At 35.5% G+C, this 12,483-nt stretch overlaps 2 protein-coding genes across 2 annotated transcripts in view; one reads left to right on the top strand and one right to left on the bottom strand.

Annotated features, from left to right (window-relative positions):
• Nucleotides 1-10,486, bottom strand: part of xpr1a (xenotropic and polytropic retrovirus receptor 1a) — a 92,533-nt gene extending 82,047 nt beyond the window's left edge. The window contains exons 1-2 of the mRNA XM_048209242.1: nt 9,891-10,486; nt 2,428-2,479 (exon numbers count right to left, since the gene is read on the bottom strand). Coding sequence (XP_048065199.1) covers nt 2,428-2,479; nt 9,891-9,959 — 121 coding nt within the window. The 5' untranslated portion in view covers nt 9,960-10,486. The remainder of the gene's footprint in view (nt 1-2,427; nt 2,480-9,890) is intronic.
• Nucleotides 10,487-11,960: 1,474 nt separating this feature from the next.
• The window catches only part of acbd6 (acyl-CoA binding domain containing 6), a 46,825-nt gene continuing 46,302 nt past the window's right edge, over nt 11,961-12,483 (top strand). Inside the window, exon 1 of the mRNA XM_048209665.1 lies at nt 11,961-12,409. Within this exon, the coding sequence (XP_048065622.1) occupies nt 12,134-12,409 (276 nt within the window). The 5' untranslated portion in view covers nt 11,961-12,133. The remainder of the gene's footprint in view (nt 12,410-12,483) is intronic.

The raw sequence follows: 12,483 nt of genomic DNA on the forward strand, positions 1-12,483 counted from the left end.
ATAATTATTTTCAGATAAATTAATCATATTTCAATTCTTAAAATTTTGTATAAATAATTTAAAGTAAAACACTAAAAACTCATTTTAAATGCTATAAGTGAATTTAGCCATCACAACATTATAATGTACACTATAAAAAATGGATATTCATTTTGAGATATGCTAAAGATTATATTTAACAGAGTTATTATGAGTGTTTTTAAAAATTAACTTTAAGTGAGCATTAGATGATGACAAAGGTACACTCAAAAAAAAATGATTTGTTGATGCTGTTCACTTTATTTAAACAACTTATTTTGATTCAACACCATTGTATTAGGTTTCTGGTTCAAATTTAATTGCTTCATGTTAAACTGACTTAAAACGATTACTTTTTGACTTAACTTACTGTTTTCATATTAAAATAACATGTTTCAATCAAGTAAACTCAACCAGGACTCAATCAAACAGGACTTTCACTTCCCATCATGCTTTGCAAAGGGGCTGATCTGGGAGAGTAAATGTTGAAATAAAGTGTTATTTTAAGCAGTTTTTAGCAACATGAGAAAATGGAGGGACTTTTTAATGTTTACTTTCTATTATGTTGGTATTTAAAAGTTTCTGTTATGTTAATAGTTTTGGGGTTACCATTGTGTTAAGGTGTAGAACATCTAACAATTATCTAACAATAACTGATGTTGTTTAATAATAAAAACAACAACTGTATTGGGCATGCCATAGATTGAATAAACCCATCTTCTGGCTAACACTTAAAAATAAGTTGTCTTTACAGAGTAAAGATTTTGTAAAAGTTGTGAAAATTGTTCTTGAATGCATCCACTAAATAAACTAATCCATTAAACTGGGTTACTTTTTTAAATTTCTGTTTGATATTCATTTTAGGATAATTAAACTTAATGGTTTTGGACAAAATTAAGAATGTTAACCTGATTCAACTAAATGGCGTTGAGTTAACCTTATGTAATAAATTTAAGTTAACTGAAATAATGTTAATTAAATTCAACATAACCAAATTATGTGGAACCGGTTGACATAAAAAAATTAAGTAAATCCAACGTATCATTTTTTTGAGTGTAGTCTAAATGTAAAAAAAGGGGGAAAATAGGTAATAAGCATGCACAATTCAATATTGAATATTGATCAATATATCTATCCAATATCGATAAATTAAAAATGAAATAAAATTTGTAAAATTGGCCTAATACCGATGAGGTATTGATATACTGTGCATCCTTAATTTTTCATCATCATCCAGATAAAAAGAAAGAAAAATGTGCAAATATGTGGGATGGCTTGAATGATGAAGTTTAATACTTCAGGTTAGGGGTTTGTTCAAATGTCCAACCCTAAGTATAAAGTATAATTCAAGTATTTGTATTGAGTCACGTACGCAAGCAACCTGTGCATTAAAGTAATGTTAAACCAGGGTGATTATATACAGAAAAAGAGTATTTTGTATGCCAGTAAGCAAAACCCAGTTAAAATGCAGCTCAGGCTTTCCCTCTTTTCCACCCAAAACGTTTTTAACACAATAAATCTGTTTTCCTGACGAACAGACATGCCAACTTTTCTTTCATTTCCCACCTCAACGGAACCCTGAATTTCAAAAACAAGGTCAAAGTGTTCTGCCACACACACACACAGAGTCTGACAGAGACATACAGAAGCACTGACTGGAAAGAACATCTCTTCTTTAGTTTGACAGGACCTTATAAACACACACACACACACACACACACCATCTCCGGAGGGCTGTTAGTTGTTAGTTCACCGAAAGATGTATGCTAAACTGTGTGGGCCTTCTTCGGGTGTCTGGCACTGTTATGAATGGCTTGCTCAGTCTTGTTTCTGGCAAAATATACTGTCCTATCACTCATGACCCAATTAACTGTATAGCAGGCCACTTTAGACTATAATTCATACTCTCATCATATTTCACTGTTGTGTCATGTTTTTGCTTTGTCATGTAATCTAACGCCAAGTCGTAAAACAACGAAACCGATACACTGGCTAGAGGAGCGGATTCATAAAATACTTCAAAGATATAACGCCTCTATCCAAACATTCACCTTGACATACACGCCACATAGGAGGTAAAAAGATTCATTTAAAGTACTGGAACAACATCATCACTGAGTCACTTTGAGACTAAATAAAATGAAACCCAAGAACTTTGTTTACTTCTTTGCGACAGTGCTTCAGATAAATCATTTCCCCGGCACACCCCGTCACCCTCACACCTCGGTGGACATCTGACGTCCTGTATTAATTATAGCAATGCCGAGCTGCCCCACTGTCTTCCGAGAGATGTGGCAGTGCTGAAATTTCCTCTATTTATAGTAGGGAGTTCGTTCAAGGGTGGTGGAGACAAGTACGGGATGGAAAAAGGGTTTGGTCGGTTACGTGTTCAGAAGGGAGTTTCCTTACCTTCTATGGATGGGGCCTGGTCCTGGGCCGCATACAGCATCTCCTTGAAAGCCTGTGTCAGAAAAATAGATATGATGAGGATCTTGTGGTACAGGTCATGGGGCAATGATGTACAGTATTCCTACACACCCCATTAAGGCAACTTGTCATGGAAAAAAGAGTGTTCACTTGGCTGGATATGTAAGCTAATTGAGGTTACTTCAAACGTTGATCTAGCATGCTATAAGGCCACTGTTGTTTCTTTAAACATGAATATTAAACTCTTTGTGTGAAATGATGACTTTCAGTTCTCTGGGAATATGGTTACCTTCTTCTGTTAGCATGTTATGCATGATCTGTTTCCTGATCCTTCAAAAAAATGTATAACTTTATCCCAAAGGTCTTTCATAGATTCACCTAAGGTTGCCTCAGTAATTTGAATGCATTTGATTTCATGTCAGCAAGGTTATTCTCAGAAATTAGTGTGCTTTTTCCATTCAAGAAGGAAGCAGATTTCTTTTCTTTTTTTTTTACTTTGGAGGACTTTGAGATAAAGTAGCATTACAAAAAAAAAGTGGAAAGTATCTAACAAAGTTACTAGAATGTTTCTTTTAATGTAAAATGTGCAGTTATTGCAACGTTAAGGACAATTAAATCCATTTTTACCTGAAATTATTTCCATATTCATTCATTATTAGAATACTAAATCAATTATACTATATGTAAATGAAAGAAATACATTAATGTATTTTATAAATAAGTAAAAATAATATAACATATATATATATATAGATATATTATTTTTATAGAATCAATAGGACCGTAGGTAAACAATAGAGAAAAAGGAAAATAATCCAATTTCAACATCAAATAATATTTTTTTAAATGATTAAAACAAGTTAATTTAGCCCATCAAGCTACTTTTTGTTTACCTGACAAAACTTATTTTACAATGGAGGATTACAGACTCACTTCTCTAAATAAATAAATAAATAAATAAAAAGATAATGTATGTAGCCCACATAAACATTTATCAGCACTCAGGAGATGAAACATTATCTGGTGATTTTCTACACAAGCTCATGTCAGTGCGGGGAACTGCTGCTCAGTCAATATATAGCATAGATTGAAATATATATCTTGACACAACAAAAGACAAATCACGATCAAGAACATTTATTTGCTAAGCAGAAGACATCCCTAGATCAAGCTGAATGCTTATCAAGAAAATTCATGTAGGGCTGTATGGATGCTATAAAGACTTCTTTTCACCATAAACAAATCTCGCACTCAAGGTCAAAGCCTGGCCAGTGTTTTAGCCAATGAAATAAGAGAATCGTCAAGATGGCTGCATTGCCATGGCAATGATGATGATGATGACACAAAGGCTAGATGTGCTCTCTGGAGTATTCAAGTTATACAACCAATAACTGTAACCAGGATACATGTGCACTATACATCTGCTCTTCCTTCAGGAATATGTATGCATGTGTCTGTGTGAGATTTGGGCAGATCTTTGCGTCCAGCGAGCCTGGCAGCAGATGTCATCCCAGTGGGAGAGGGAGCGCAAGTCGCTGTGTGTATATGTGTCTGTGTGTGTGTAAGTGTGTGTCAGTGCATGTGTGAACAGCAGGTCTGTGAAGTCAGCCAGCAAGATCCATACATCCCAGCCAGTAAGCAGACCTGCTGCTTTGAGGAATATACTGAATATACTCAAAACAAGCCACATATAAATATAAATATATATACACACAGTGATGTTGCTAAGGCAAGTATCACTGAATATTGCTCATATACATAAAAACTTCTGCTATGGACATGAATTCTACCTCAAAAAAAAAAAAAAAATCTCAAAATAAATAAATATATTTTAAAAAGCAAACATCTCATAGATGTACTTCAAAAGGTTCAAAGTCATATTTCGGGATCACAAATGGATTTAGCAATCTGCAAAAGCCCAAAATGCCCTAGCAACTGCCCAGAACACACTAGCAACCACATTAGCAACACACTAACAACTCAAAACATTTAGCAACTGTATAGTAACACCCTAGAAACTGCCAAGAACACCATAGCAACCGCACAGAAATGCACTAAGAACCATTCAGATCACCTAAGCAACACCCTAGAAACCGTCAAGAAAAACACAGCAACCACATAGCAATGCAGTAAGAACCACTCAAAACACTTTAGAAACTGGCAAGAACACCATAAGTGCATAGCAACACAGTAAGAACCACTTGATAGACCTTAGCAACTCCATAACAACACCCTAGCAATCACCCAGAAACCCTAGCAACCACATACCAACATGCTAATAACCACTCAGAGCAATAGAGTGCAAAGTTGGGTTCTGGAAGTAAAAACTCCATTAATTTTCTCTATAGGGAAATTGATTTTGAATGATATTTTATAAACCTTTAAAGGGGTGGTTGATTATAATTTCACTTTTTTAACTTTAGTTAGTGTGTAATGTTGCTGTTAGAGCATAAACAACATCTGCAAATTTACAATGCTCAAAGTTCAAAGCAAAGGGAGATTTAAAAAAAAAAAAAAGAAAAGAATTCTCTGTTTAAGGACTACAACAAACGGCTGGTAGGGACTACAACAAGCTTTTTCCCGGGTTGGTGACATCACTAACCCTAAAATTTACATAAACCCTGCCCCCGAGAACACACAACAAACAGGTGATTTATAGATTATCATGACAGAATATGCTAATCAATGACTTTAAGATTGTTAAAAGGTGCTACAGAGGATCTTTTCGTCGACTGAGAAAGCAAAGACTGTTAGTGAGTTTTTGAAATGAGCGCATGCGTAAGAACAACCCCCCTCCTTCACAGCTCATTTAGAGGGAACGCCTCCCAATACTCGTGCACGAGTATTGGAACACGAGTGTTTACCACCGGCATTCGCTGTGTCGTGTTAGTGGATTCATTATGTCGGACGCGCAGGTAACTCATAATCTGCAGTTGTTACTCCTGTCTCCTGACAAAAACATTGCATGCAGCGCCTGTGGAGTGTGGAAAGTTACTGAAACGCGCAGACTAATAAATAGTCTTTTATCAGTTAGTAAAGACAGTTTCAAGTAATATTGCAAAAATGTATAAAACAAAACATCCTCTGTAACATCTAACCATTCAGAAGCGTCCTGTTGCAATTCTATATGTTGTCACTTTTTCTTGAGTCTCTGCATCATTGTCCGACTTCGTTTTGAACATATAAGGCTGAACAGTTTCTGACATTTTCAGTGAGTCTGCATGAGGTGATCAGCGCTGCAAACAAGAGCTCTTGAAAACCCGCCCTCTTCTTGAGAGCAGCAGCTCATTTGCATTTAAAGGGACACACACAAAAACTGAGCATTTTTGCTCACCCTCAAAAAGTGACAAATTTAACATGCTATAAAAAATTATCTGTGGGGTATTTTGAGCTAAAACTTCACATACACACTCTGAGGACATCAGAGTCTTATGCTGCGTTCCAGGCAGGTTTTTGAGCCCGTAAGTCACGACTTCAAACCACGACTCACGACTTTGTAGCATTCCAGGCAAGTCACACCAAACTGCCTGAGAGTAAACAAAACAGCATGACGGACCATAAGGGGCTTATGCTCATTTACAATCATTTCTATCGCCAAAGGTGCTTACTCCTTGCTTATTTGAGGGAAACGGAGGAGGAAAATCAGTGCATAAGGCAAGAGAAGCTGTTATACCTTTTATTTTACATCATTTTACCATGCACTTGCATAAATACCGCATCTGTAGTGGCTGCCATTGTTGTTTCGCAGGCTATGTGATGTCAGAGCGCGGAACTGGGAGTACATCGATCTAGTACGAGTTCACGGGAAGTCACGGGTTTGACTGCCGTTCCAGTGCATTTTCATAGGTAGAAGGTTGGAAAAACACAGGTTAAGGGTTGCCTGGAACGTGGCATTATTTTACATCTTTTAAAAGTGACATTTTATGACCTACTGTGAGCTACAAGGTTGTTAATCGATGCTATTTGCTTCTGATGAAGCTGTCAGACCACATTATTTCAGCTTATTTTTAAAATAATCATGTTTAACAATGGAATTCCTGGAAAAAAACATACACTACTACAAAAACTACTTTACCCATGATGCTGTACAGAAAATGACACCAATCAGTGAGTCGGAAAAAAAGCAACAAGCTCCAAAATAGCTTTTTAGCTCCGCCCACTCCCATGAAGCACTGTGAATCGGGTTAATTTATCTACGCTCTCAAAATCCTTAAATGTTTTTTTTTTTTCTTTTTTTTTTTCTCAATTTATATTAATGCGTTTAATGCAGTGCTGTTTCTTTTCTTGTAATAATAATAAAATAAATAAATAAATAAATAAAAATAAAAATCGTTAAATGTCTGAATATATATATATATATATATATATATATATATATATATATATATATATATATATATATATATATACACATATATGTGTGTGTATATTTTGCAATAAACTTAAAATATATTGTTTTAATACATATAATCAATGTTCGTAAAGGAGCAGTTTTACATTTCTCCATTTTTAAATAAATTATGTTGTTTGCAATGCTTCATGGGATTGTAATTCTTTCCCCCACTAAAACCGTTTTTGTCTTTTTTTGTTCAAATCAAACCAAATCATTTGTAGTGTTGTGATTCACCCCGTAGCTGGTTAGCTTGGTTCATTGCTTATCACTCTTTAACGAAGACTATTTTAAACTCCCTATGGGAGAAATGAATGAAAAAAATACTTCTGGAACCAGCGCTGCGGAAAAAGAGGGCGGGTGCTAATGCACTCTATTAACAACTACATAGCAACACCCTAGCAACCTCCATAAACATCTTTCTCATGCTCACTTTCTCCCTTCTTAGTCAGTCTTAAAAGCAAATAAAATCGACTACAGCTATTTAATATGCACAGCCCGAAGTGTGAAATCTCATTAATTTATCACTCAATCAGTTCATCAATTTATCAACTGAAAGACTAAATGTTTCATCAACCTTCTTTCACATTTCAATTATTGCAGTGCTCTTTCCACCTTAGCACGTAAATCACTAGATATTTTCAAGGTCATCCTATTTTAAAAATGTTACGTAAAGTATAAAACAATTAAGGTCTTGTTCATAGTTTTACAGAAAGGACTAGGCAAGGAAGTTTGGTGTTTTCTTAAGATGTTCTTTCTTTGTAAGGTTCCTAAACCCAGTTTATGGACTCATGCAGTTTTATTGCATAGAGCCTGTGGGGCTGCTTCCCATTGACTTTCTGTGGCCCCGTCAGCCACAGGCGGCAAAGCAATAGATGAGCAGAGTCCGGGTCTGTCTAGTAATCATGTCTTAACTGCTCACAGAGGGACTTCAATGACCAAACATTAATAAATTCAGCTTTTCTTTGGGATACACTCTATAAGACAGAGCTGTAATGGATCATATTATATTGAATGTAGCTGAAAAAAGATGTTCGTCTAAATCTTGCCAAGAGCAAATCAGAGCTTAGACTCTCACTACTGCACAATCTATCACCATATGTAAAGAATAGAGCCAGACAGTTCATTGATAAGGCTGTACAGTGCTGGAAAGGATATTGCTAATCATCCATCTGTGTCACGTAAACGGTGTAAATACAGCTTACAGATCAAATGACAGGCTGATCATTATGAATTAACTATTTTCCTTGAGCCCTTTGTCTTGTCCTTGACAGATCAAGCTGGCATCTCACTGCAGTCCGTTCACACATGCAAATTGGCACATGCGGCCATTAACTGAGGTTTGACAGTGAAAGTCTCTTTGAAAACAACTGAGATTAATCAATCAATCAATCTTAAGTCAAACAGATGCAACAGATATAAAGCCACCGTGCCATTAAAGCACCTGGGAAAATCTGCAACAGATGCATACATTTTTTTATTAATCAGTCTGCCAAACTATGAGAAAACAAATAATTTACTACAAAATAAACTGGATAAATACATTTTGTTTACAATCCTTGCAGTAGTTCATGTTTGCCTGGGTTCTCCGTCTGATTACGGATTCAGTGCTCCAGACAAAGGATTTCTCCTCCTTTGCGCCAAGACGCATGCTGAAGCCCTGACCATCCACCATCACACAACAAATACCATTGATTTATTGCCTAAGTGTGCGGTCAATAATTTCACAGCACAGAAACAATAAATAAACCACCATGAGATTAAAATCTGGCTTGAAATCATTCATTATTCAACAGATGACCAGTTCAATCCACTGTTCAGATGTCAACAAAAACAGCATAAGATCAAAAATAATTGCACATGACAGTCACTAATAATCATACTAATAATAACAATTCCTCAATTAATATTAATTTAACTGAAATTATGTTTTATTTTAAGCAGAATTACATTCTCCTAAAGCAAGGCTTGATAGTGGGGCATGTTATATTTATGGATATACCATGAATCTGTCAGAGCTCTTTCCTTTGTTCATAATTCATAAAAATAATGGTGGATGGAAACCTTGGAAATCATGGACGGCAGCTGTATTAAACCTTTTGTAAATGAAAAAAAGGAGTGCATTATAAAAGATACTTGGAGTGGAAATTATGCATACATTTATTGCTATTTTTTTTAAATGCTATATAATAAGAACAATCAGAAATCATGATTATCAGTTATTTACATTATATCCTGCTGTATCAAGCTATGTCCAAGAAAGAAAGAGAAAGAAAGAAAAGATTTCTCAGCAGAAATAATTTGAACTCCGACACTCAGCAAATTAATTGCCGCAGACATAAAGTGGGCGAGCAAACTAATTACATCAAATGACCCTTCTGGCTTAATTCCAAAAAAAGAAAACAATTATGGAAGAATTTAGGTACTTAACAACTTTACACAATTCTGTTATATTCAAATAGAATGTATTATATTGCCTAGATAGTTTATTATTATTATTTTAAGCAATTTCTTCTTTGTGCCAAATGTGCAGGCAGGTGTTTGGCAATGCTCCAGATTTGTGAAAGTGTCAAGAAACAAAAAAAAAAAAAACCCTGAAATTTTACATCTTTAAGGAACAAAACCATTGAAATATATAAACAAATTAAATTGTCCAGATGTAAAAGCTGCAAAAGGGTCCCTCGTTAATGTCAGAGACAGTGAAGAAATTACGTTTTAGTAGTGTGATTCAATACAAAAAATACAAAAAAAAAAGTGAATTTATCAATTTATTATTTTCCAGAAACACTATTGCTCCTTTAGGTCTGATACGATTTTTTTTTTTTTTTTTTTTTTTTTTTTTTTTTTTTTATGAATTACAGGTCATTTAACTTAAGCCTGTAAACCATATTTCATTGCTTCCACATATTATTACAATCACAAACTATTCAAATCAAACAATCCGCTGAAGTTTTGCTCAGCGAGTCTGAATAGGCTACTCCGAGTTGCTTCACAATCTCTGGGACGCAACTATAGACTACACGCACCATGCAAAATTCATAAATAAATCTCTCACCTCGTATTGTATATATTGTTTCCTCCATTCTGGAGTAATATGAGCGGACAGGTGCTCCGCAAACTTCATGCTGGCGGAGCAGATATCCACAGTCGGACTATAATAATATCCTCGGGTCGGGCAGCGGCTTCTTCGGAGCTTTTGTTATTTCTGTCACTAAGTTACGGAGCTGCATGCGCTGCGTTGATTTGCGCTGTCTAAATCCTGTCCGGTCTACCACAGTCCACTATTCCCCGGTCCCACATATTACCCCGTTCAAAGTAAAACCCGCAACATAAGGGAACTAAAAGCAACCTCGTCCGACTGCCCGAAACAGGTGCCTAAATGACAGCGCTTCAGCGCCGGTGCGGGCGTCTCTGGGAGTGACTTTCTCTCTCCAGACTCTCTGGGCGGCTGTGAAGTAGCTGTTGTCCGCCATCAGCGCGCACTGAGTGAAAGACGTACGTGCGTCACAGCGCACCGTGAGGTGCGTTTAGAAATAGGCTAGCTGTTTTGATGTCTTCTCTAATTGTAAAATCTCTGAAACTCATTGATAACAATAGGAAAGAAAAGTTTCTTAAGAATTATGATAATATTTTCTTTCTGACTGAGATGCTATTATTATGTTCTTCTTCTTCTCCTCCCTATTCCTTGTATGTTATTGTGTATCAATGCAGTGCTGTTTCTTTTCTTATCATGCTGTTTGGCTTAACATTTTAAAAATAAAAGCAATTAAAAAAAAGTTTTTTTGTTATTGATGTAGGCTAATTGTTCTATTCTTAACAGTGAAAGTGTAAAAACAATACAAGTTTTAATAAGTAGCCTACAATTTGTAATATATTGCATATAATATCTTGCATATAATTTATATAACTAATTTGACATTTTGAATGTTTACTGTGTCGTCAAGTGTTGGCTGTGTCTTGTCAAAAACGTAATACTAATAGTTGTTTGTTTGTTTGTTTATTTGTTTACTTGTTTGGAAATGTAATTCGCTAAGTCCTGCCCAACAAGTGTTACTATGAATTGGCAACTGTTGACAAGCTTTTATGGAAGCTCTATGTTTAAATTGGTTACACTGAGTATTACAATTATTTTTTATTTGTTATAATATGAACATATTTTACATAATATTATGCTTATGACATAATTATGATATAATAATTAGTCTATGTCATAATTCTATAACTTACACTTTCTTTCCCAACAAAAATAGGTTTAGACATTTTATAACAAGTTCAGTTGTAGCTGGCCTACTTTTCTCTAGGCTATATTTAGCATAAAAGAGACATAAGACTACACACTTTCAAAAGTAACTACAGCAAACATCTCAAAATATATAAATATATTCACGAGATGGATATTAATCAGGATTAAAATGACATTAATGATTTAAATACACAATAAACTAAAAGAAAGTTAAAATTAGACATCCAGCAAGCCATCTGAACCCTTCACTCTTGTTTATGTTGACTCTGTTTACTTACATTTTACTGATGTATTACTTGCTGACTCAAGGCCATAGAGACCAGATTTATGTTGTTATATTTTCAGTTCTTCATCCAGAAATGTATATAAACAATTACATTTTTAATAAAATAATTTATAAAATCTGACAACAATTGTTGGAAATAAGCAAAGGGCATTACACGCGGTTGAATAGGAATGAGAAAGGAGTGGGATGAATGAGAAAGGAGTGGGATGAATAATAATAGCGAGATTCTTTTGGAAAAATGTGATTTGTGTGCCATCTAGTGATCAATGTTTACATTGCAAAAATCTGCGCATAAATCCTAACGAACTTGAAGAAAAGAATATCAGGAAAGGATCACTAAGAACAGAGTAAATTACTTTTTTGTGGCCCTTCTGAGTTTGAGTTGAAATTCTGTCAAAGTTTTAAGTTCTTTGAAATTGCTATGGACAATACCTCATATTATTTCATATTATAGTATAATATAGTACAGCAAGATCTATAACAGATATAATAGATAATAAAGTTCAAGAATTGGTCCAATATTGATTTTGATTACATTTCATGCGTCTACTGTAAAATGGTAGGACCTAAAAACCGGTTGCAGGACGCACTCGTGCCTATTATTGTGACGTACCGTTCACGGACCAACATTCAAAACAAGTCCGACTGATTCGGATTACGGATAACGTACTGTAGCAGTCTGTTGTCTGCGCTGGTTTCGTTATTAATTAATAATAATTAAAGCAGAAATACTGTTGAATACCCCTATAAGGCATCTTCATTTTCTTCAATGGCGTCCCGATCTCCGTCCTCCTCCCCAGACTCAGCGACGGGCTCCGGCACTGATCCAGCCCGGCCTGATACCGGAGAGCCGCTCGGTGGAGGATCCGACTCGGATTCAGATTTCGGATTAGGGAAATTTGATTGTGGTGCTGCGGATACAGCGCTTCGATTAGAAGGAGCAGATCTAGAGAATGAGTTTGAGGCGGCAGCGGACCGGGTCAGAGATCTCGTCCAGACAGCCAGTAGAGAGCAGCTGCTGTATCTGTACGCCAGGTTCAAACAGGTAAACACAGCGTACTTGTCTTTACTTTTTACCATGTCTGATAGTGTCAAATCATAATACATTTAAATACAACA

This window comes from Megalobrama amblycephala, linkage group LG12 (assembly GCF_018812025.1).
Source record: "Megalobrama amblycephala isolate DHTTF-2021 linkage group LG12, ASM1881202v1, whole genome shotgun sequence".
NCBI lineage: Eukaryota > Metazoa > Chordata > Actinopteri > Cypriniformes > Xenocyprididae > Megalobrama > Megalobrama amblycephala.